The sequence below is a fragment of the Acanthisitta chloris genome, unplaced genomic scaffold (assembly GCF_000695815.1).
Source record: "Acanthisitta chloris isolate BGI_N310 unplaced genomic scaffold, ASM69581v1 scaffold4335, whole genome shotgun sequence".
In the NCBI taxonomy this organism is placed as follows: domain Eukaryota; kingdom Metazoa; phylum Chordata; class Aves; order Passeriformes; family Acanthisittidae; genus Acanthisitta; species Acanthisitta chloris.
Genome location: NW_008671921.1, coordinates 1 through 26,820, shown reverse-complemented (window position 1 = coordinate 26,820; position 26,820 = coordinate 1). Strand labels below are relative to the sequence as shown.

At 38.5% G+C, this 26,820-nt stretch overlaps 1 protein-coding gene across 1 annotated transcript; it reads right to left on the bottom strand.

The window, feature by feature from the left end:
• Window positions 1-279: 279 nt before the first annotated feature.
• LOC103801852 (oxidation resistance protein 1-like) lies at window positions 280-23,680 on the bottom strand. The gene is made up of 7 exons (XM_009074287.1): window positions 23,496-23,680; window positions 14,560-14,640; window positions 11,035-11,160; window positions 7,920-8,072; window positions 1,952-2,047; window positions 1,279-1,352; window positions 280-522 (listed from the first exon to the last, which is right to left on the bottom strand). Exons 1-7 carry the CDS (start codon window positions 23,559-23,561, stop codon window positions 387-389), a joined length of 732 nt encoding a protein of 243 aa, XP_009072535.1. The 5' UTR covers window positions 23,562-23,680; the 3' UTR covers window positions 280-386.
• Between the last annotated feature and the right edge of the window lie 3,140 nt (window positions 23,681-26,820).

Sequence of the window (26,820 nt, the reverse complement as noted above, 5' to 3'; positions counted from 1 at the left end):
CAACTTCATTCATAGACATAATTTGAATACAAAAATAATAACCTATATTCAATGAAGCAGTCCCCTAGCAGGATTGCAGAAAGGTGTGTGTGGGAAACCTGGGAGGCAACTGTAATATGGATAAGAAAACTCTGTAGGCCACAAGGCTCAAAGTAACTAATGTTAATTTTTAGTCCACACGGTCAATATTTTGTAGAAGTGTCTACAGCTTAGTAAAAAGTATGACAGCATATTACAGATGTGAAAGCATGAACAAAAGTCTGCTATTTAAAAATAACCAAAAAAATATCAGAGAAGTAAAATGAATTATACTGCTCCTAGGAATTTTTAAGCTGCACTGATTCATGTCAGGTTTGGGACAATACCCTGTAGAAATAGTTAAATACTCATTCAAAAGCCCATATTTCTATGTCTTGAATAATGAAGTCTTCTCGCTTAGAAAGTGTGTGATTCCCAAATGTTTTACATGAATGACTTCTTCCATGGTAGAGATCACCATCGAGCCAAAGAGCAAACTCCCCTCTGCAAGACAGACAATGTATTAAAGCTAAAGACTGAGGGAGCAAACACTAAACTTAGGAATATATTTTTCATTCAGAATTCAGGAATGAGAAGGAATTACAGAACTCTTTTTAACACAAGTACCTAACTGCTGTTGACAAATTCATAGCTCCAAAGATTTTATTTATTTTTTTTAACTAATTATTCATCTCAGAATATCCCTCTTTAGATATTCTGAAGTCAAAAGATAACAAGAATGCCTTGGTTTTCAGCTTCTTCCATTTTTGTTAGGAAGAAGACATGTAGTCTCATGTAAAAAGAATGTTGATAACAAATAAGGGAAACCTCCCAGAAGCTTATGCACTTGCATGGGGGAAAAAAAGGGAGTGAGACAGTGTAATTTCTGAAGACATGGCTTTGTCTTGGGATGGAACTCTTTCAAATTCAGGCCTCTTCTAGTTACATGCAATTTTCACATTTACATACTTTCAGAACCATAGTATCTTGTGTCCACTCTGAATACAGCAAGACACACATGCAAACTGAGCAAGGAAGGCATCATAACCTTGCAGAGCTGAAACTTTCTGCCACACTGTGCAGAAGACAAACTTCCTGTATAAGTTCCTTCAACATCAGAAGGTAAACATCTGACATGGCAAAGCTTTCTTGGCTGGTAACTCTTGAGTCCTGAGCTAACAAACTGAATTAAAATTTCAGTTTTGCTTTACAAAGGTGTGCAGACATACACACTTTTAACAGATACTAATGTCAACTCACCCTCCTCCACCAAAAGCAAGGGAGTCCATGTCTCCTTTAATGAAGAACATGTTGTCTCCTGTCCATTTGAAAACCTAAGAGAAAAAAACCACAGAAAATAACAAAACCTAAACAGACTACCAAGCAAAAACATCTGAACTTTTCACTTGGGTGCAAGGGAAACCAGACGTCAGTAAAGACAGGCTATGAGTGGCTAGAGGCCAGTTTAATGAAGTTACAAAGTTTACACAGAAAATTCAGGGAACAGATATTTGCAGATAAAAATTTTCTTAGGTTTTACACTAAGTAAAATAAGATCATTGCAAAACAGGCTGCCTTTGAGCACTGAAACTTCTATACAATGAAAAATACTAAGAAAATATGTCTAGGTCAGATTAATGTGCCCTTTAAAAGGATATAGTTTGTGAATTTTCAGACAGACACCTGGAAGAATTCACAATAGTAGAAAAATCTTCAATACAATGTAAGAGTCAGGTTGAGTATGTTTTTCACTATGCAAACACAAATTTACTGTGCACTTATGGATTCCATGGGAAAACTAGTATGATGACATTTTTGGGACAACTCATAGTATTTTTCAGATTTATTGCTAGATTCATTCAGTAGATATTTTAAAATAACGCACATGGGAAGAAAGAAAAAAGCAAAAGCATACAAAGTTATTACTACTTACCTCAAAATCTGGAGAGAAAGTGAACATAAAGGTCTCCCCAGTGCCATAAAAGCCATCACTCACTTTAAATGGTTCAGATGCTAATGCACCAAAAACCTGTAGCAAAAATACACAAGAGCAAGGAAAACATAAGAGAACTGCAGGGCATCTGAGAATATCTAATGATAGCAACTGATAAACAAATTAGACTGTAAATGTTGCCAGATCTGAAATTCACTACAGGAGGAGCCTTACTTTATATCATGGTTCGAAGTGCATTGAGATACGGTGTAATTTAAAAAAAATAAGCGGACTCAATAAAAAGTGAACACAGCAAGAAAAAAATCTAATGGATATCAACTCAGGAAACTCTCAGAAACAAGGCAGATATATTTAAAACTTCAGACCAAAAGGCCCTGCTCCTTCTTAAGTAGCTCCTATTCCACTTCAACTAGGCTATTTTCAGCAAGTTTCTAGCTGTAACTGAGCTATTTTTCATGCAATATATTAATTCCAATCCAACTAACAGGTAAGCAATGGTTACCCTGTCTTACAACATAGATTTTAATACAAGGACAGGATGTCATCCAGAGGGACCTGCACAAACCTGAGAACTGGGCCCATGTGACCCTTGTCAGGTCCACAAGTCCAAATGAAAGGCCATGTACCTGTGTTAGGGCAATCAGAGACATAGAAGTACTGACTTAGAGATGAACAAATGGAGAGCAGCCCTGTGGAGGATGACTTAGGGGTTCTTGTGGATGAAAAGCTGGACATGAGCCACTGTGTGCTCACATTTTGTTGAAGTCAAGCATTAATCTCATGCAATAAACTCTTATTAATTTTTTTAAAGTATGCACAGTGGCAAACAATCAGTTTGATGCAGGTAGTACTGTACATTTTACCAGTCACTGTTCAGACTCCATTGTCAAAGAGCAGAAGAGAAGTAGGACTTAAATACTGAACTTCCTTTAAGTCACAGCAATTTACAGAAGCTTCCCCATATTAGTATTGCTACTTTTAATTTTTTTATATTATCTACTTTAAAAACAAAATATCACTATGCTGACAAGTTTCTTTACTTGTGTAAAATGGTTCCATTAGTTCAGTGACGAGAATTACCTTTGAGCATACATGTGACCAATATTTATACCCTAAAAATCTCATTCTCTGGAGGAATCTTTAAACTTACTTGACAAGGCGATGAAATACAATATCACAGTCAGCTAAAGGTGTTCACTTTTCAAAGACCTGTATCAGTTTCAGACACTGTTAAACAGCAAATTAGTTGAGAGTCTTGAAGATCATGAACTAAGGTACAAGTTCCTATACCTTTGTTTTAATGCAAGTTCAAAGGAAAATTAGCACAATAACATGGGTTTTTTTTTTCCCTTGACAGAGACATTTATTTCATTCAACATCTAGTGTCAAACACTGATAAGGTATCTCTCTACTATCTCACAGTCTCAATGTCAAGAACAGACTTAAGAGAGAAAGCAACTACTATTTATGTTTTTGCTTTCTGGGAAAAACACAACAGGTCAGAACAAAATGAACTGAGCTTTTTTGTGATACTTTGCAGAAGGCTTTTTTGCTTTGCCTTTTTTTTTTTTCTTCCTATCTATTTTTCTATTTAAAGTAGGTTTGAGATGAGTCCCCAATATTCTTAAGACCTACATATTTCAATACTTATCTATTTTTTTAGCGCATTACTGGTTAGATGGCCCCATGGGTCAGAGAAAATGCAAGTGAGAGTTGGCCAAGTGTAACATCCAACACTGAATTTGTAGTACGACACGAACAGAACACTAAATGATCAAAAGCAGTAGCATACTGCATATGTAGTAGTAGCAGCAATAGCTGCAAAAATACATCTGAGAAGTCCATCTCAATTCTGGCATGATAGGTGAAGAAGTTCTTATTAGAACAACAACATGGGTGGGGGGAGGAGGAACAAGAAAATGAAATGAGGAATTAAGTAGATCTGAACATCTGTGGAAAATCAGCTGGCTGAAACATAACAGCACTCTTAGCCTAGGGTTGCAAAGATATGCAAAGTGCTCCCTTCCCCTACAATTTGTGAAGAACTCAAAATTTCAAAATCATAGACAAGGCAGATAAAACTGCTGTTTGATTTCAGGTTTAAATTAAGAAAAGTAATAGTTGCCCTATTAGAAATAACATTAATTCTAAAATCCTTTTTCTAAAGATAGGCTTGGGTCAGTTGAAATATGTTTTAAGTGAAAAGACTTCACAGAGAAATTCAGACCAGATGATTTTAGATTGATAGTAGCCAGTCATTCTAAGCTGATACTTTGGGTATTGTTGCATAGCCTCTATAAGCAAAGGTGAGGAAAGGGATTATTCTATGAATGACTTAATTATAAAATCAGGTCTTCCATTAGAACTTTGAGTTATTGGTTCACTGCCCTTGAAAGACAAACTATTTGACTAAATATCACAGCTCTAAATACTAGGTATTTTATTACCCAAAGTCACACTTCTATCAACTGCATTGCTTCTTTTAGGGTTTTATTTGGTTATTTCAGTCTCACAAAACTAATTTCCTCTAGCCCTGACTTCATGCATGTTTTTCATTCAAACTTCAAGACAGTATTTCATTTTCAGCTCATTTTTACTACCTGTTCCACAAACTGTAACTGTTACGAAAGAATCGAAGAACATATAATTGCCATAGTCCATTACGCTATTGCATTTTATTGTCTTTGCACATGCAACCTCAAAAGAGCAGGACAGATGAGATTTTTTTCCTTCTTGTGATTTCAAGTATCTAGGCCAATAGGCTAGACTTCAGAAACCTGGGTGTTAACTTTTCTCTATCAAACATTTTGTGACCTTAGACTGTGCTTACTGTATGCACATAATTGAACTTAAACAGTATCTTTTAGGGTAAAAATCCATATTGAATTCAAATTAAGAAATGTTGATCTATGAACATAACAAAATGGACTGTTGACACAAAATTTCCATGTTTAAATAACTACATGAATATTTTCCATCAAAAGGAAGCCACTGAACCCTTCTAATTATTATTGAGTCTCCAAACTACCAAAGTCTCTGCAGCCTAACTTCTTTTAAGGGCTCAAGTTATTCTCTGAATAACTCCCAGGAGCTCTGGTAGCTAAGCTACATTCCAGTAGCTAAGACATGTCTTAGTTCAAAATCAATATCCTCAGGGCTGACACTACATCTAAGTAAGTTAATATAAGTAAAAAAAGATAAAGTAAATATAAGATTTCATTAACGATTGAGATAACCTTCTGTTAAAATAACAGAGTTGTGTCAAACCTAAACTCAGTTCAGCCTCTACACAGGTATGAACTTCTCACACAACACTTATTCCAGTGTTTGTCTCAGATAATCTCAGGGCTGTTATTTGTATAACCAGTGAAACACAAAACTAGTACATCCTAACCATATAGAAAGCCTTACACACTTTACTTGAGACTTTGAAGCTTGCCTCATATACAGATACAGAAATATTTTATTTCTAATTATGGAGTAAATTAAGCTATAAAGATCCTCAGATGGTCTGTCATACACCTCCCTACACTATGGAAAACTGATTCTGAAGCTACAATTTGGTTGTTTGAATACTGTCAGGAATCAGGATTCCATAACCTATGTTCTATATGCTTCAAGCTGAGTCTTGAAAGATCACATCGTTGTTCTAAGCAGCAATAAAAGAATCAGGCTTTGCAGAAAAAGAGCAATTTGCTCCCAACAGTTATTTTAGTTCCTGAGAACTGATTCGTATTTCTGCATGACATGAGACTGTTGTGGCTGGTTGTTAGGGTGGGCAACTCAAATCCCCAGTTCTAGGTTTCATGTCTCACACTGCTACAGTGCATATAATACAATCTGAAGAATAACTTATTATTAAACTAGACAGTCCTTGGGGTAGTTAACTGCATTAATTCCACTTCTAGACCACCACTTGTTTAGTGACTCAAGGTCAGGCATTAGGTGTCAATTTCTTTTTAAATGGTTATCAGAGTAGACACCAGACCTTGGTGCTTTCACTAACAGAAGCACATACCAGTAGACAGATAACAGTCCATAACAAGGGCAAAAATAGTATTTATCTTAGCATATTGCTAGTGAACTATTTTTGGATACAATCTTCTATGAAAAAAGTACTCTGATTCTTTTTCAATCATGGACAGCAGTTTTATAGGACTATCTGCAAGGAAGATACAAGATATAAAAGATGAATTAACTTATTTAAAAAAAAATCAATAGCTTATTAAATAAAATGATTTACCCTGACTAATTACCAAAGGGCATAGTAGGCTACCACTTATTTGTCATGATTATAGATCCTTGCATCAAGAGGTGAAAGACTATGCTGAATTTTCATAGGTTCTGAACAGAAAGATAGTGCAAATAAATTTTCTTCTGTCAAATGCAAAGACATTTTTCCTTCGTAGTGTGAGACACAGAACTACCAAAAACACCACTCACTACACTGGCAAGGCCTGAGCATGTAAAACTTGCCTTAACCATTCCAACTGTAGCCTATGCTGCTCATTGAATAAACACCGATTTTCCTCAGTCTTGTGGGGAATCCAGATAAGATTTGGCACACACTGTGAAAATATAAACTCAGTGGCTACTTGACCCATAAGTCCAAAGAACACTTTCATACATATTCCTAGGCATGAGACTGTAAGATGAGATTCAACAAGGTTTGTTTCACAAACAGGGATTATGACATGTCTATGAACTCCTTGTTTTGACTGAGCAACCAAGGCACTTTCTGAACAATGCAAGCTGAGATACTCTTGTGGAAGGTAAACTGAATGCTTTCAGCAACAGTACAATACTACCTAGTGGTGGCAAGACAGGCCTAAAAGAAGCAGCATATTTTCTTTCTGGGCCAGATAATCAGGTACTAGGAAGCAGATATCTTTCAAATTAATCCTGAGAAGCTAATCAGGGAACCAGAAATGTAGAGTTACCAAAGTACATTTAAGAGGTTGATGAGTCTGTTGAGACATCTCAAGTCTATTCAACAGTTTTTGTCTTCAAGATTAAGAAGTAAATGAAGAAAAATTCCTTTTTAAAGAACTTCTGGGAAAGACTGCTCTACTAGCAGAGATTTAAAAGGGATTTTTCTTTTTAAGGGACACCTGAGGCAGGAAACAAGAAAAAAATCAAGTTGTGACTTGAATAAGAAAAGACACCCTTCATTTACAGATTTCAGACCCCCTGAATGATATGAGGCAATATGAGGCCATGCTTCCATAAAATAAACACACTGGTTACCAAACTGGGACAGATAAGTGAAGCAAATCCTACAGATTTTACAGGGGTCATGTCACTTTTTCATGACCGCAGTAACTTGCTTCCATGAGAGAGAGCAGAAGTTTCAGAAAAAGAATCTGCCGAGTGTTCAGCTGTTATTAGAATACCTGAGAGGATGTTTGTACTCAAATGGTGAGATGTACACCACTTTCTGAAATTCATACCCCAGTCAAAGGAGAATAGAGCACAACTACAGAGACTAAAGGAAAAAAGATTAATAATGCAACAGAGATACCACATCCCTTGTATGGGGGAGAGATGATGGCTGCAGCCACAGAATGTACCAAGAAGCACTGGCCACAGCTGGCTACAACATTCCAACTCATCAGAATCTTCCAGCATCAAAGTTTTACAGGTTGTATTTCTTGTGCTTTAAGTGTATTAAAAATATTAAAATTAAAATGATTAATTGGGTATTATGAGACTCATGCATTACAATAGCGAACTTGTATCATTAAAGAACTTTCTAGGCATGTAGTATGTCATAGAATTGCTTAGCAGTGAAACACATTTCTAAAAGCCTCTACATAACTATCACGGAGAAAACCTGCTTGATACACACCATTTTACCTCCCATGATGGACCAAAGCGTCAGCTGTTCCTTTATACTCCTCAAACATTTTTCTTGATGGGTCCCCTACTTCCTCAAACATTTTCCTACCTGTCCATCACTGTCCTTGATAACCAACAGCACAGGTGTGTCTAATCCCATCATTGTTCGATACAAAGTCTTCAAACTCATGCCATGCTTTGCAGTACTGTAGACAAGAGTCCATGGATAGCCAATAGTCCGTGGTGGAAGAGACTTCGTGAGCTATCAACAATAAAGTGACAAACCTTTATTTAATATATGCTTTATAGTTAAGAAGGTATTACCAGTAAATGCAAGCAGATTATGTTCTTCTGAACTACTTATAAGTGGCTTTAAAAGCTAGTTTAAAACTTCAGACTAAACCTGAAGTTTCACATGTGTATTTTCTACCACTGGTCACTCAAGCAAGCATCTTTTCCCACCTCTACCAGTGACCTGCAGAAGATGATATATTAGCTGAAGAATATGGGTTTGTTAAGGTCTCTAAAAGGTTTATCCAAGGACAGTAAAAACACAATTATTCTTGCATAACGATAGCACATGTCCCATCAGAGTTGGGTAACTACATCACTCAAGTCAGCAGGTAACAAGCTGAAGGATAAATGCTGCTTGCTGTCCTGTTCCTGTGCCTTTGAATGCAATGCACAGGAACCCAAAACTTCAATAAACACATTTACGAGATGATTTGGGACCGGACTCAAGAACTGCAGCGAAAGCCAAGATGCTTTCAAGGAAGAATGAAAGAAGGGCAAAGACACAGACAAGAGTTGTCCTGGTGTACTGAAAGCTAGAATTAAAAAAGCACAGTGTTTTAGCTATGAACTGTGCTCTGCTTAGACACACATAGGTCTATGGTGCTGGATGGGATCCACCCAAGGAAATGGAGCAGAAGTGCTCTGAGACACCTTCCACCATTTATTTATCTGTAGTCCAGGCTAACTGGGGAGGTCCCAGTTGAGTGGAGGTTATAAAATGTGGTGCTCATTCACAAGATGGGCCAGAAGGAGGATCCCAGGCACTACAGGTCTGTCAGCCTAACTTTAGTGCCAAGAAAGGTCATAGAGCAGATCATCTGGAGTGCCATCACACAGCATGTGCAAGACAACCAGGGGATCAGGCCCAGCTAGCATGGGATCATGTCCTGCTTGACAAACCTGATCTCTTTATATGACACAGAATGACTTGCTTGGTGTATGAGGAAAAGGCTGTGGATGTTCGTTTGTCTGGACTCTCTTAAAGCCTTTGACACCATTTCCCACAGCATTCTCTGAGAGAAACTGCCTGCTCATAGCTTGGACAGGTACACTGTTCACTGTGTAAAAAACTGGCTGGATGGTCAGGCCAGGAGAGTGGTGGTGAATGGAGTTAAATCCAGCTGGTGGCTGGTCACTAGTGGTGTTCCCCAGAGCTCAGTGTTGGGGCCAGTCCTGTTTAATGGCTTTACCAATTATCTAGACAAGGGCATTGAGGGCAACCTCAGCGAGTTTGCAGATGGGCAGGAGTGCTGATCTGCTGGAAGGAAAGAAGTCTCTGCAGAGGGATCTGGACAGTCTAGATCAATGGGCCAAAGTCAACTGTATGAGGTTCAGTATGGCAAAGCAGCTGGAAAGCAGCCCAGCAGAAAAGGACCTGAGGGTGCTGTTTGACAGCCATCTGAACCAAATCCAGCAGTATGCCCTGGTGCCCAGGAATGGCATCCTGGCTTGTCTCCCTTTACTGGGAACTGGTGAGACCATACACCTCACGTACTATGTGCTGTTCTGGGCCTCTCACAAAATGAAAGACAGTGAGGTGCTGGATTATGCCCAAAGGAGGGCAGTGAAGGGTTAGGAGCACAAATCTTACGAGAGGACCAAGGGAGCTGGGGTTGTTTAGCCTAGAGAAAAGGAGGCTTGAGGGACCTCATCACTCTCTACAGCTACCTAAAAGGAGATTGTAGTGAGGTAACAGTTGGTCTTTTCTCCTGGGGAACAAGCAGAAGGACAAGAGGAAATGACCTTCCATTGTGCAAGTGGAAGTCTGGGTTGAACCAACTTAGGAAGTATTTCTTCAGTGAAAGGGTTGTCAAGAATTAGAACAAGCTGACCACTGAGGGACACCACTCATAAGTAAGTGCTGGGGCTGGTACTATCCTACGTCTTTGTCGGTGGCATGGACAGTGGGACTGAGTTCACCCTCAGCAAGCTCGCTGATGACACCAAGCTGTGTGGGGCAATTAATGCACTGGAGGGAACGGATGCAGTACAGAGGGACCTTGACAGGCTTGAGAGGTGGGCTGATGCCAACCTCATGAAGTTCAACAAAGCAAAGTGCAAGGTCCTATAGCTGGCTAACAGCAATCCCAGGCACACTTACAGGCTGGGTGGAGACATGATTGAGAACAGTCCTGAAGTGGAGGACTTGGGGGTGATGGTTGATGAAAAACTCAACATGAGCCAGCAGTGTCTGCTCACAGCCCAGAAAGAAAACCAAATCCTGGGCTGCATCAAAAGCAGATTGAGGTAGGTGATTCTCCCACTCTACTCTACTTAAGTTGGGGCTGTTGAGCCTGGAGAAGAGAAGGTTGCAGCATGGGGACCTCACAGCAACCTTTCAGTACCTGAAGGAGGCCTACAGGGGAGCTGGGGAGGGACTCTTCATTAGGAACTGTAGTGAAAAGGACAAGGAGTAATGGGTATGAATTGAAAGACAGAAAATTTAGATTGGCTATTAGGAAGAAGCTATTTAATCGGAGGGTGATAAGACACTGGAATAGGCTGCCCAGGGAGACTGTGGATGCCCCAACCCTGTCAGTGTTCATAGCCAGGTTGAACAGAGCCTTGATCACCTGGTCTAGGGGGAGGTGTCCCTGCCCATGGCAGAGGGGGTTTGGACTAGATGATCTCTGAGGTCCTTTCCAAGCCCTTAACACTCTGACCAGGAAAGCAGTTGAGTGACAAACCCTAGAGGTATTTAAAGGATGTGTAAGACATGGCACTTAGGGATATGGTTTTGTGGTGGACTTGGCAGTGCTGGGTTAACAGCTGGACTCCATGATCTTGAAGTTCTTTTCTAACCTAAACAATTTATTTTATTCTATTTAATATTACACAAGGTCTTCCTACCGGTGTGTTTTACACTACAGTCATAGCATTTGTGATACATTATTGTACAATAGTAAAAAGTGACACATCTAAGTTAATACCTTTTCAATTTGTTCTGGCTGTAGTAATTCGCTGGGATCGCTAAGATTTGGCCGGAATGCTTCAGGCTCCAGGTCTGTTTTGATATTTGTTGCCTGTTTTGAATTGATATCTTCTCTTGTTGTTATCTACAAAAAGAACAGGAAGTTAATAAGTATTTGCAATTCTATTAGCAGGACAGAAACTTCGCAGGTTTAAAATCATGCAGTTATCAATTCAGTTATGCAAATCCTTCAAAAGTTAAGAAATCCATTAGATTTGATCTGACCTAGACTTCCACTGCTTCCAATAGCAAGCTGGTACACAACTGTATGCCAACAGTAACTTCCACAGACACCTACTCAGAAGAAAGCTACGGTTTTATGCCAAAACAGTGAAACAGATTTCTCATACACAGCTGAAAGGCTTCAAATGCTTTTCAGAAGCTACCTTATGAAGTTCTTGCATTTTAATACTAAAATAGCAATTTTAAAAAAAAAATTTTAAAAAAAAGGCAGAAAGGAATTAAAATTTGAACATGCACAATTCTCAGGAGCTTCTGAATCAATACTCTTTTACTTATGAAGTTTTTCAGATATGCAGCAGACACCTGGAAAGACTGCTGCCATGTATTTTGAGCAAACCATTTGAATGGAGCCTTTAGAGTAATTGCTGCTCCTCTCTGGCCTGCCAGAGTACTTACAGGAATCAAAAAAGAAAGAATTGAGAGGGGGAATTGAGGGGAAAGCAGCAATAATACTTAAGCTGCATAGCAAGCTTTGAGGTCTGGCAAAGATGAACTATGCACAAGGGTCCTCTAGTAGTTTAAAATACCTGACCTATATATCTTCCCTATTGAGTTGTTGTAGATACCATTTAGTGGAGGCAGCAGAAGGCCATAAAATTCCTCATCAGGTATCATAGTTCACAACACCTTCTTACCCTTGTCAACATTCACTGGCACTTACAAGTTAAGGTGCCACATCTTGATAACAAGAATAGCTGAGATCCAAACAGATTTCCATCTATAAATCCTGCTGCAGGGATATTTAAAACTTTCTAGGGATAGTGATATCTGACAAAGGAATAGGACAGAGTCAAGAAGTTGGCAAGATAAGCCACCACAGCAAGACTTAATAAAATGTTGAGAGATTTATTAAAGAAAAAGCCCAAACACCTTAACAAGAATAAGTGCATCTGAATAATTTATCAGCCTTAAACCAAGTTTCACTGAAAGCCAGACTGTCCAAACTAAGGCCTGAATCCTGAAAATTTCTAGAAAATATCTGCCAAAACCACTTGCCAACTCCAGAATAACCAGTGTTTGCTATATCACTCATACTCTAAACATGCAGGACACAACTATAGCATTTCACGGTATCACCATGATAAACTCTGCCAAACTTCCGTGAACTTCCTTAGTTAATGAAAGAAAACTCTGAAATACAGATAGGAATATTTAAACAAATACACCCGAGTCATCCCCCCCAAAAGACATCCCTTTCCTCTCCCTCAAGATCTATGAAAAAAGCTGCTATCACAAAGTCCTGTTACTTAAAAATAGGCTTATAAAGTCAAAGTATCAAAGGATATTCACACAATAACCCAATTACAGTATTAATACTTAACTCAAGAAAAGGTATGCTTAAAGTGAGTATCAAGCAAGCAAAAAGCTCAAGCCTTCCTTCTTTCAACAGAAGGTAACAAGCATTTTCAATGCAAACTATGCACTAATTTCCATAGCACAGCAAAAAAAGTATGCCTTTATCCATATAGCTTCATGTACAAAAAGATGACCCACATGCTGTACTAGAGTGCTCTCTCTAAAACTCTATTCATAGAATTTCATAGTCCAACTCTTTTCCACCTTAAATGCCTTTCATCCACCATTCACTTTCATCCACTGCTTCAACTCCAGGTAAGTCCAGGATGTTCAGTTGTACAGCAGAAAAGCTTATTCCCTTTGTTATTCTTTAATTCTGATTAAAGGCCACCATGCAAAAGATGAATAATTTGGATTTCAGTGTTGTGGAGGGCTGTGGATTTCTTGGTTTAGCTTTTTTTATGGATAGGGCTTTTTTTGGTTGGATATTTTGCCTTTTATTAGTATTTGTAGAAGCAGTCAAAGATAGTGTCTTCAAAATTACGTTTGACAGAACATCGTACAGCTTCAAAACTTGCAGATTTATTTTCCACCAAACTTTGACAGAGCAGACTGACCTATAGCCAGATTCCAGAGGCTTTAAAGATTAGAAACTGCCACACTGTCTGCATCACATTTGAGACCACAACTCTCAAATGTCCTCAATGCAGACAGTTCACAGGCTGCAGATATTTCAAGCCAGCCTAAACCTTGAGTTTGGGCATTTCAGCTGAAAGGTATTTGGGTTTGAGTTGGCTTTTTTTGTTTGGGGCTCTGTTTCATTTTGTGTGTGAGCGCGTGTGTATGAGTGTTTTTGGTGTTGGTTGGTTTATTTTGGGCTTGGGTTTTTTTTAATGTGTGCATGGGTCTGTTTTTGCTGTAGTTTTTTTTTTTTTAGTTGGTTGGTTTGGTTTTGCCTTTTTTTGCCAAATTTCTGATTTTCCTATAGAAGTGCAGCTTTTAGGTTCATGATTCATGCTCGTTACTGATCTATATAACTGTACTACTTACAAAACATTTTAAAGCAAATAATTACGATTATTAAACAAAGAAGTAACAGAGTTAAGAAAAGGTTTTCTTACGTGTAATTACATAACAGGTAAAAGAAGCCAAGATCCAAGAAAAAAAAACCCCACCCAGAATGACATTTTTTACAGCTTCAGCAGCCAATTACTACAGGAAAACAAAATACTCAATGCCTCTAAGGAGGTCTAAGCTATGCTTTCCATCAGTAAGTCATGTATGATGTACACAGCAACTAGCAATTTTATAACTGCCAAAAATCTAAGAATCACCTAAAGAGAATGCAAATATCAGCTTCAGTCTATATCAACAGACCTTCAAAAATCCAAACTCCTTCCAAAGTACTGTTTTGCGTGCATGTGTATGACCTTTGGCATATTGAACTGCCTCAGTTACCTGCTTTTTATAATGGGAAAAATACTTACCTATTCCACAGAAGTTGTGAAGCTTCATACTTGCCAAGTACTGTGAGATTCTTGAAGAAAGATTCCTATACAAAATTAAATACGCATGCAACAAGGTTTTGGATTCTTCACCTGTTTTGCATTCTTTTTAGGAAAGCTTCTATCTAACACAATACACCAGTCTAAAGTGGAAGTTAAAAGACAACACTGCAAGTTGAGCAGTAGTGAGAAATTTGTGAATTCTGAAAGAAAATTCCTGCGTGAACAAGGTGGAAGTAGTAATTCCATCATAAAATTACCAATTCCATCATAGTATGGCACAATTAAATACATCCAAACCGAAGGAATTTTCTGCTGGATCCTTGTAGTGCTGTAGACAAGACAAACCCACTGAGTGCGGGACTTGCCCTGATCCAAGACACTACAAAGAAAGATGTTTTAGTATCTGTGGATGGGGTTTAAACTACTGAAGAGGGCACCTGGAGACGTCTGCAGAGTGTGCGCAGTTCTTCGCTATTTAGAGCATCGATCCTGCGGTGATACTCAGCCACTGACACTACCTGAATATGGAGACAGGAAGACAATAATTCCACTGACAGTTGAAGAAAAGTAAGAAGGTATGAAAGAAAAAATTGGAGGAGAGTAATGAAGGGAAAATGTGCAATGACAAACAAGAAGGACTGAAGGATGTTTGTTTCTGCAAGGACAATGCACATAGGTGATTTCAGACACATGAGTAAACACAGCAAGATTATGAAATAAACAGTAAAGGCACTAAGCAGTCAGGTGTATCTCACTGCTCTAGGATGAATACAGAACTGATACAGGAGTGCATAAAGTTACCAGTAACAGGATGCTAAATTACAAGTCAATCTGAGTTGCATGCCTTAACCCAAACTCTTCAGCCCAAAGTCTTCTCAAACATTCTTTACATCCAGATTAATGAATCCTGTGAACCTGGTTTGCTTTCCTGGATGATGACTATAAGCAAATCTCAGGCTTCTCAGTAAGTTCTGACTCTATCTGGCAGTGAAGACGCAGCAAAACACAATGTAGTAGGACTACAGTTTAATAACACCCCAATACCATCTTGTAATATCTTTATCCTGGACTTTTGATTCCTCTCCAAAGCTTCAGGAGTTGCTCATCTGACAACACATTCACTCCAAATGGCATCTCCACTTTGGCAGGAGGTATACAGCCAGAAAGTCTTTAGTCAGAAAGCTCTAGAACATGCTGCTCTGGTGCAACAAGCCGGCTAAAGGACTACAACAGTCATTTTGATGTAACTAGAGCAAATAATGTGATTTTGAGAACAACTCAAAATCATCATTTGTATGAAAGCATCTTAAAACAGCTGGTGGAGAGATTAAATGGATGTCCCATGTAGTAAGAATGTATTAAAAACTTCTAGAGCCTACCACAGTGCAAAGGAAGGCAACCACAAGTCCAGCAGCTCCCCATCTACCTGCCCCTACTACAAGGAGTTTGGCCAGATACTCGCCACTGTCCTGAGTACAGAGCCCACAGTCATGCATGACTGGCTCCTGAGCAGCGATGGTTCACTCTACCCCATGCAACTGCAAGGCAAGCAAAAAGGAATACTTGTGACATCCAGTTTTATTATTGAGCAATCCGTAATTGCTAGCACTTGATTTATTTCCATCATTTTTTATTGTTATCTTTAAAAAGATAATGAAAATTGTTGCAAATTGTATCGGTTTGTGCATTCTCAAGAATCAAGTAGCTGTATGCAAAGCTTAAACAATATTCCACTCAAACATGTAAGTGATAGTGTAGTTTCATCCTTTTATTTGCTATGACAGTTCATTGCAAATTACGTTGTTCACACCAGCACCTCATGAACGCAATCCTGAAAAGCAGTAATGTGAGGAGCCTTTGGCCTGGTTGCTTCTTTAAGCTCAGTCCCTATCATGTGTGACGTAGTAGTTAACTTACAGAGGGCCATAAATGTGCACTTACCTAAGGAGATACTTGAAAAAATATCTCAAAATTCCTGAGACCATTATATAATTGCTATTTCACATAGAGGAATGTAGAGTTTTATAAGCAATACCATCTTGCCTTTGACTTTCAAATGCATACTCTGTCATCATCCTGCACCTAGAAACAGCTTATCAACACTTTCACTCAGAGATCAGAATCTGACACACCTTTTGGTATGGGGATGCCTCATATTTCTTGCTTGAGAGAAACATGAATGCTTACCCAAGTATGTACAGCATAATAGCTTGTTGACATGGTGAACCTGTAGCACCCTGTCACATTCCTTGTTTTGAGAACAGAAGCCTGCATAGTGGCAGACCATTGGTATGCAATGACAAACATCATAAACAGCATGTCATAGAATGTCAAACCAGCCACAGGAAAATCAAAGGCAAGGAATCCACCCTCTCAAACCCAGAGCCTGTTTTAAGTGTACAGTTCATCCTAAATTCTGCAAATAAACCACAAGAAACTGTCTCAAGGTTATCCACTCATCACTGAACTAGGCTTTAAATGAGTAAATTAAGATACCTCAATGGTTCAGACACTGTACCTGGACCTTCTTATAGAATGCCTGTGATTTAGGTCAACATGCTTTATTTTTGCTTTGCAGCAGACAAGAGTATGTACTTTGTGATTAAATGAGCTACAGAATCTTTAAGTCACATATGTCTAAGTTTACTAGCAACTACCTTCTACAGCTCCATTCAGGAATTGAGATGTATCTTGAAAACAGCCAGCATTTTGTCCCTGCCAGGCTTGAGGGCACTGTTTTGAAATTTTGGCAGTAATGTTAAAAGTTTACTCTTCTTTATAACCTGATTTAATTCATAGTCTGCTTATGCTGCTTCCTCTTCCATCAAGACTTCTTCGTGCTCCTTCCTTGTAGTCATACTGATCTTCTATTCTACTTTACCAAGCTAAATAAACCAGTGTTTCCTCCCCTCTACTTGCCCCCACATCAGCTGTCTGTTCTGATCATTCCAGGAGCTACTTCTACCTCATTCTGCTTTGAACTTTCATCCTTAAACACAACTTAGTCTTTCACATGGTATTAGAAATACCTGGAAAGCAAAGTATTTCATTTGTGAAAGCCAAATGTAGATTCATATTCATTTGTTGGAATGTGGTTTTCAGTACAAAACATTTCTTTCTAACAAAATTCTTTCATTTTTGCACAAGTAGCAGTGGATGACATTTGTCTGTATTTCACCAAGGCTCTTGCTTTTATTCTATAGTAGCCTTGCAATCAAATCTGTTGTGTATAAAATGTGTAAAGAACAAAACTGAAAAACTGTCTGGACCACTAGGCCCAAAGGGCTGACATTATCAATGGTTAAGAACTGGAACAGGTTTTCCAGGGAGGCTGCAGAATCTTCACTCCTGGAGGCTTTCGAGTTTGACTGAGCAAGGTCCAGGGCCAACCCAAACAAGGGCTTACATTGAAGTCCTTAAAGTATAGAGCAAGGCTTTCTAAGTTCTAATACAGTTCAGATCCTTACACAGAAATTGCCAGATCACCCAAAATTTTAGTAAGCTAAGTATTATTCTGCCCAGGATTCAAGTGCAAGTCTACCCAGATGAGTTTGCTATGTGCTTTATTTACTGAACTCTCTTCACTCTGCCATATCAGCATCCAGTTTCCTTGATACCCAAAGCTATGTTATGAGGATCAGGAAGTGTTCCTGAAGGACACTCTACTCTCTCTCTAGTTATTTGCTGCTGCCAAAAGAACGTAGGAAGAAAGAAAAACAGCTAAACCTCTCATGGTTAGTCAGGACACTGGCTAGAATAGACCAAAATGAATAATATGTATAGCCAGGATATTAGTGTGCTTCAGAGCAAAAAGGGTTCTGCTTAGGGACTTGAAACTGCCTACCACAGGACAGTTTCAAGGGCCAATTAAGTTTGAAAAGACATGGAATATATCCTTAAAGATATAATAATACCTGCTCTACTCATTGATGAGAAAACATGGTATGCATAGTAGGAGTCTTGTAGCATGACTCTTTCAGCTTGATCCTCCACACTATGTGAGTTAATCACTTAGCAGAACACCCAACAGTTTCAATGTTTAATTCAGTAAGTCAGATTGGTGGTTTGCATACTAATGATTCAACCAATCAAGAGGCCTAGGATTCTCCTTTTGGTGAAACTCCTGCTTCTAAACCTTGTTTTCCTGAAAATATGTCAAGTATAACTAACTCTTACAAGCAATGCTGCCATACACAGTGAACAAATTGGAAACCAAAATTCCAAATACAGAACTTGCTTTGTTCTTCAACAACACACATGCAAATGCAGTCAAAATTGTTTGATGCAGATGGTGACACATCAGCCCCTTCAGCCACTGCTATTGGCTGATGTAAAAATGAAACTAGTGAGGGACTACTCCGTTTAACAAGGCCACCAGTAACACACACACACACCCCTAATACCTGTTTGCTAACAGGGAGGTTTAATTGCTGCCCTCAAAACAAACATAGCTAAACTTTCAGAGTTAACAAGTAGCTGAAATGGTCTCTTTCAAGAAAGGGAGTGTTTTATTAGAGTTGAACAGTGTTTCTGAAAGATAAGAATGGATAAAGCTTAACAGTATAACTGGTTATCTTCAATGTAAGTTATCTTATACCCTCATTACCAAGTCTGAATATGAAATAAAACCCCCAAGTATTAAGAAAGAAAATCTTAATATATTGGTGTAAAATCAGGTGAACTGTAAGCTTCATGAACATTAATTCTTGAGATTAAAAAGAGAGTCTCACCCTTAAAATTCCAGGATATTTAATTGAAAAGAAAAGCCACTGTAATTAAATCAGGTCACTTACAAAGTTACCTCAGAATATCAGCCCATCTCCAACTCAATAGTAAACAGGGAGCGGGAAGAAAGGGTCAAACCTTTTCTAAAGGATGTAAGTACCATCCAACACATATAAAAGGTGCATTTGTGAACCGAATGCTGCTATGAATACTTTAAGAGAAAACACTAACTTCATTTTTCAGACAAATTGAGTTTCCTTCCAAAAATGTTACACACTGCTTGAAAGAAAACAACATTGAGCTAGCCATTTTAAGCAGAGGAGAGGGACCAGAGAATCACAGCAGTCCGCTGGTTTGGCTGGCAGTGCGGTTGTCTCTCAGTATTTTTAAGGCTGACCCTCTTGGAACTGTTCTGAACACCAGGGTGTTTTCCCGAGCAGACACAAAAATGCTGAGTACGTCACATGACAGCAGCATTCTCCCTCTCTGACCTGTATTGTCCTCACAGCTTTGTGGGATGAATTGTTCAGTATCTGCCTCAAAGTGCTCTAAGCCCACAGCAACTGTACTAAGCTGTAATTAACATATACTGAAGATAAATGAAAATATCTGCAATAACCAGAATTAATAAATGAACTTGAGAAAAAGGCAATTAAAGCATGCAGCACACGAAGTGTTACACTGAGTCTGTAAACCTTAATAACAAGCTATATTTTCAAGACATGAGAAATCACTAATTTGAGAGATTATAATGCCAGCAAGAGAACTAAATTTAACATGGAAAACATTAAACAAAGTTTAGGATGTTTGTGCAAAGGACTAAGAAGCACATTTAAGAAAATTGCTTTCTTAAGGAGGCAAGTTAGGCAATTTTATTCATTTTGTCCAAAGAAAAAAGATCCCTAGCAGCAAGATCAATTAAACCCAGTCCCTTTAGAAAACAATTTAAGGAACTTTCAGCACCAGCAAGCACAGAAACCAGAAGTTCAGTTGCTGAAGCCACAGCACCACAGCAGCTGTTCCAGCGGACAGCAGGCTGAGCAAGGTTACATCTTGGTTCTGATACTGCCCTGCAAATAGCCTCTCAGGTATGACAAGAAAGTGTTACACATGCCTAGAAATAAGTGAATCACAGCCCAGTATGGAAATGTTTGTCTCTTATTTCCAAAAAGAAAAAAGATCAACTTCAGATTCCACAGATCATAAAAAACATACAGAGAATATACAAGCCTCAAGTACTCATTTTCTTTCTTTCAACTTCTAATCAACTTTTACAAATATTCATCTGCTACTCTACTTTGTCTGCATTTGTAGGCTTAATAGTTCATGGTTATTAAAAATACAAACAATATAACAATTCAATGGAAAATCTAGAATCATAGAACGGTTAGGGTTGGAAAGGACCTTAGAGATCATTTAACTTCAACCCCCCTAGCATGGGCAGGGAACCTTCCATTAGACCAGGTTACTCAGAGCTCCATCCAGCCTGGCCTTGAACACTTCCAGGGATGGGACAGCCACAGCTTCTTTGGGCAACTTGTTCCAGTGCCTCACCACCCTCACAGTAAATAATTTCTTCATAATATCCAATCTAAACCTACCCTCCTTCAGCTTAAGGCCATTCCCCTTTGTTCCATCACTACATGCCCTTGTGAAAAGTCCCCCTCCAGCTTTCTCATAGTCCCCCTTTAATTACTGGAAGGTACTATAAGGTCTCCCCTGAGCCTTCTCTTCTACAGACTTAACAGTCACAATTCTCTCAGCCTGTCTTCACAGGAGAGGTGTTCCAACACACAGATCCACTTGATGGTTCTTCTCTGGATTTATTCCAACATGTCTACAATGGAACATCTAGTTGAGGTATGATGCATAAACCCTAAATTATTTAGGACAGTGGGTATGGCAAATACCCATCAACAAGAAAAGATTCTAGGCTTAGTGATGTGTGTAAGAAAGTACTGGATTGCACTTTGCTTTTTTATTATTAAAACAACTCCGACCATTAGTTCACTCTATTACTCTAAACCAAAACTTACTATGGAAATCTGACTTTTAAACGATCTCTGTAGTAGTATCATGGGAATGATGCAACCTCGCATTTCCAGCATCCACAGAGAAGAAGTACTATTCTAGGCTTAGTGATGTGTGTAAGAAAGTACTGGATTGCACTTTGCTTTTTTATTATTAAAACAACTCCGACCATTAGTTCACTCTATTACTCTAAACCAAAACTTACTATGGAAATCTGACTTTTAAACGATCTCTGTAGTAGTATCATGGGAATGATGCAACCTCGCATTTCCAGCATCCACAGAGAAGAAGTACTATGTTCTCACCCCTCGCATTTCCAGCATCCACAGAGAAGTACTACGTTCTCACCTTTCACATGTAAGCCAAAGAACTACAGGCATTAGTTTACCAACTACAGTTAAGCAATAAATCCAGAATCTCAGAAGTTGTGCAAGTCTCAAATCATTCATGCTATTAAAACCAACACCTCTTTAATTCCCATTGCATATTAATGTCTTAAGAATATAAAAGCCAAAGATCAGTTTTCATTGATTTTGTCCCCTTTGGCTATACTGCCTATCCAAGCTCTGCAAAGCACTTGGACAAGCATTCCCAAATAAGGCAATCCACCTTTTGTTCTCTTGCATTGTCTCATGTCCTTTGTCTGAAATGCTATGACAGGAGAAATCGCTGCCTGCATTTTTGACATTCTAGAAACTTACTGACATCTCTTGTATTGCAGTGCAATGAAGAGACACAGTAAATACCAAACATATAGTAAAAGGTAGGAAACTAACAGTACTGGCGTTTTAAAGGGGGACTATAATGCACTGGTTAGTCACCAAAATTTTGATCTCTTATCCCGGGAAAGTATCAATCCCCTAACAACACTCAGCCCAAATTAACTCTATCACCAGGAAAATAACACGGCCTTTCAGGTAAATAATCCTGAATGCTTCAAGCTAGCATTCTTGTTTTATTATATCACTCCATTTGATCCAGCAATTATTTCATGCACATGAGTTTCCATCCAAATTTCAGAACAACCACTAATGAGAGATTTAGTTAGAGACCTGTACACTTCATAGATGCTGACAGTCTCTTTAATTCGCTCTCCACTTAGTTTTGCATAATGCAGAATCAATTATACCAATAGTCCTTCCCTCTTTTGTGTGAAATGGTTATGCTTGCACATTAGCTTTATGATCATTCATTGAAGAAAAACCCAACTCAAGAAGAGAGCATGTCTTGCTGACACAGGAACATTTTAAAAACATTTCCCTCCGTAGACACTTCTTGACCTACTTTTTCTGATTTGACTTCTTTTACGTGTTAAAATATCCTGTTCTCTAACCCTCTCACTGCAAGGGTGATCATCATCCTCAGTCTTCTCTCACAGCTCTTCTTAAGAGCTGATTAAATATTACTTTTATAAGCACAGCTGGACTCTGGCTGAAGTTAAGTGTTGGTTCTAAGGGAAACAGTTAGAAGAAGGGACACTACTACTTTTTTAATTATGTGGGCAAGATATAGCTATTTATCTGTGAATATAGGTATCTGTTAGAAAACACATTCTTGGTAAACTTCAGATATATTTTACACCACTACAGAACACATTAAAGTAACATTTTATTTAATACAGGTATTACATCTCCATTCTGCACTTCACTACCACAGAGGAAAGTTAAAAGTCTGTTACTTCAAAAATGTTTTATTAGTTAGGAACACATACTCACAGAACCAATTGTCCTAACAACACAATTTCATATGCTGCAAGCAACCTGGCTACAGATAAAGTTAAAAATAAAATAAAGACAAATAATAATAATAATAAAAAAGATTATAAAAAAAAAAACACAAACAAAGTAAACAGCTCCTCAAGAGAAGTATGCACCAAAACCCAGAGATCTGTAACCCTTAAAAAGCTAGTAAAAAGCCTGTTAGAGGCAAAGACTAAGTGAAAAATATATTTCAGATCTACCAGTGAGTAAAAGCACAAACAAGTATATTATCAAGATAACTTCCTCCCTCCCCCAGAGATGTTCCTGTTTTGCAAGTCTCGGTGAAAAGCATTTCCCTTCCATAGTACTACAAATTAAATACTACTATAAAACGTCTGTCTGGAGAAAACAACACTGAGAAACTTCCACTTACTTTCATAAACCTAATAAACTGCAAGACCAGTCGTATCTGTCCTCCCCTTCATTATAAATGTAAGAGTAGGACTACAGCACACCCGTCTCCATTAACTTAGAACTATTATTAGACCTTCATACACTTGAATGACTTCTGAGAAGGTAATGGTAACTCAGGAGATTTACACTTCTCTAATTAAATGCCAGTGCAAACTCCTGTTCTCAGTATTTAGCTCTAAATCACATTTTTTGGTGAAAAATACATTACTACAAGGAAAGAACAAACCTACCTCAAAACTGCTGAATCCCTTAATTCTCAAAGTCGTTTCTCTTATCTAATGCCGACAGAATACCAGCATTAGGGTTGTGTGCCAAAGGTAACGAAAATTTGTGACCCAGAATTCTGTTTACACATTCAAAATTTAAACTTCCAGAAACTGTCTCTGCACCACAACATTTAAAGATTGCAATAATGAGAATGGACATACTACACTGAAAATTACCAGAGTGCATTTACGATTAACTGGTTGGTGCTTTCTTCCCTTCTTCCCATACCAGAGATGAGACATTTCCCTTCTAAAGATAAAATGAGACTAAAAAAGAAAAGTAAACTAAAAATAAAACATGATTCAAGGCTGTTTGAAAGCATTCTCTGTACCTGCTGTCAGTTCCAGGCACAGGCAGAGCCCCGACACGGTGACAGGATAGTTTGCTAGACGCTCACATTTGACTGACAAGGCAGGGAACAAATGAGCGACTGCACAGCAGGGGGATGTATCGCAAATGATGACGGTACCGAAGAAAGGTTTCCTGTGTTCAAGTGTGGTTGCAGAGCACTAGTTTGTTGAAAAGGCTAAAATATTTAAAGATACAGAACAACTTAATTGTTCTTACACAAAACTGAAGAATACAGAAATAATCCCCAAGAACTGCTTGAAATATTCTGTTACACCATAAACAAGTTCTAATGGTAACAAATTTGCATTAAATATTATACTTTTTTGCATTAAATAATATAGTAAATAATATTTTTAATAAAATATTAGAAGTCTGTCTTTCTTATGTTGACAGTTGCATATAAAGCCTGTCAGTAATTTCTTAAGAGTCCAGAACCAGTTAGAAAAATGGTCAGTGAAGATAGAAAATATTTTTAAAAAGGTTTTAAAGCATTCAGGAACTTTTAGCCTTGCAGCATTTTCAGCTTTGTAAGCTACAAGAAAATTAATCCTTTTGATAAGCTAAACCTGCTGCATGGGTTAAATGCTCGTTCCAACAATAAATTATTTTTTGGAATCCTGATTTATTTCCCCCCCGCTTAAGGATGTTTATTTAAACAGGCATGTGCAGCAGTAATATGCACAGCAACCCTTTGAGAGCTTCCTTGTAGTAGAACTTGGAGGTTCTCCCTGCCCCCTTCCCCCTCCAAAGACACAACCTTAACCCCCCCAAACCTCCCAAAGCAAAACAAAACAAACTAAAAAAAACCAACACACTGTTCAGTGCTCCAAGCTCTACACAAAAGCATTTAATAGGCCAGGACAGCACCAGGCAACATCACAACAATGTTAAAACACTGCTCACTTGTGCTGTTGCACTGTAATCTAAAAGCCAAGATGTTGAAGTAGAGGAAACTAGAGTCAGAACTTGTATTTTATCACAGACCACGTACTGGAATATCTCACCCTGCACTAGTATCTGACATTCACATGGATAAAATGTTTTTCTTTTCAGAAAAGCTCCTCAGCAGCTCTTAACTCTAAAAGTAAATTTGTTCTAACTTATGAGAACTATTAAGGTAGCAAGTCAAAACATTTTTATCACTGGGACATTGAAAGCTGGGATTTAGGAAACTCAAATATACAGTAATACACTATGTACACAGTCAAATGCTGTAAGATTCAAACAATAAATCATATGCCCATTTATATATTTGGGTTTGCTTTCAAATAGTAAGTGAACTAATACTGAGGTAAAGCAAGAACAAAAAACAGACAGTCTTAAAACCGTTTCAAATGGGAATTACCATCAATATAAAAATAAAATACAAGCTACAGATACCACCCCCATTCCCCTGCCAAGTCTGGGAAATCTTAAAGGAATGGAGAATATGCAGAAAAACTATTTCAAACCTTCTCTGGATGTGAGACCTCTAAGCCAAAAAGCAAAAGCCAGGCATGCAACTAACACCCCCACAGCCTATTTTAGCTGTGGTCTTTTCCCCCACTCAGAAAAAACCCTCACTTCCTCCCTAATAACACTAACAAACACACTGTTTCTCAAAAACCGGGGGAGGACAAAAGGAATCTGACTTATCAAACAATTTTTTTTGTTCTAAACATTTAATCTTAAACAACTCAAACAATTTGCTTCATAGTTTTTAGCTTCTCTCTAAATAAAACTGGCTTTGTCCAGAGCTTTTCAAAAGGATTTTGAGAACTTGCTCAAAAATAGAGCAATACACTTCTTTGTTAGATCTGACAACTCACTTTTTCACTTAATTACAGCTGCAAACTTTAATGGGAATAAATGCACTAACTAGTAACCCTCTCCATCAGACCCCCTGGCAGGCTGTTCTGTGCTCGTGACAGCAGCAGCCCCCACCAGCTGCACCTGCCCTGCAGCTGGAGCATCTGCTGGAGGAGGGTGGTGCAAAGCAGGGCAGGAGAGCCTGAGCAACACTAAACAACAGTGCAGCCACAGAAGTGGCAAAAGCTCTCCTGTGACTGAGCTCCACCCCAGTCCCACACCACCTTCCCTCCCAGCCCCTCCACCCTTCCCACCACAGACTGGTGTAAAATATGCTTCTGTTAGTCACAGAAAGAAGCTCACATGAGCAGTTTGACCCCAACACCATCCCTTAAAGATGTATTAACTGCCCTTTTATTCCTTCATGTATTTGTACTATTAATTTTAATCAGAACCTCATATCCTGTTGCAATTAATGTAGGCTTTGCCATAAGTGTTCTTAATTAAAAGATTCTAGGGAGTAGTATTGGCTCAGACCTGACATATGTGCACAACAGCAACAGCGAACACTTCACAGCAACCACCTACTTCATATCTAGACAACAGAGCAACAGAAAATGTATCTAATTACACCGAATGGTAACTTTGTTATTGTCATTGTTAGTTTGTAACCAACCTGAAGCCTCTACAGAATCAATGTGCCTAATCCTTTCAGTAACTGTAATTCATTGTGATTTCTTCTAGCAAACTAATCTGTCTCAAAAAATACTAAAGTAGCAGCAGAGAAAAAGGATAGTGCCAACAAATTAAAGTACTATTTATGAAATGTCTTATTTCCACTCCAAATTGATGAACTCCTTTACACATTTTGCCATACCAGATCTCAAGTTAACAGCTGAGAAGATGCCATAACCCTGAAACCAGATGGACAGACAGACCGTTCTGCATCACCCTCCTGGCATCACCTGGGTGACAGATGGATGGAAGTAGTTCTTTGCAGTTGGATTAGATGGGATTAGCCTGTTTCACTTTACAGCTAACAATGTCCTGATGTCACTGGAAAAGAAAAATTGTGTTCTTGAATTCTACAATCCCGGTATTCAATATTCATGCTTTTTGAGCAATATTACATTAGTAAAAAAGCAATGTATTTCCTATGCCACTTCCCTCTTAAGAGACAGAGGTTAGTCCAGAAGCATACTGGGGGGCAGAGACTGGGGTGCATAATTACTGTTTATTTACAACTTGCTCTTGATTCCACATGAAGCAGCCTGTGGGTGACCAGGTTTTGTGACAGTCACAAATGTGGTGCACTGAAAATAAGCATCCACAAAAGCAGCTCCTGAGATTATGTACGAGGCG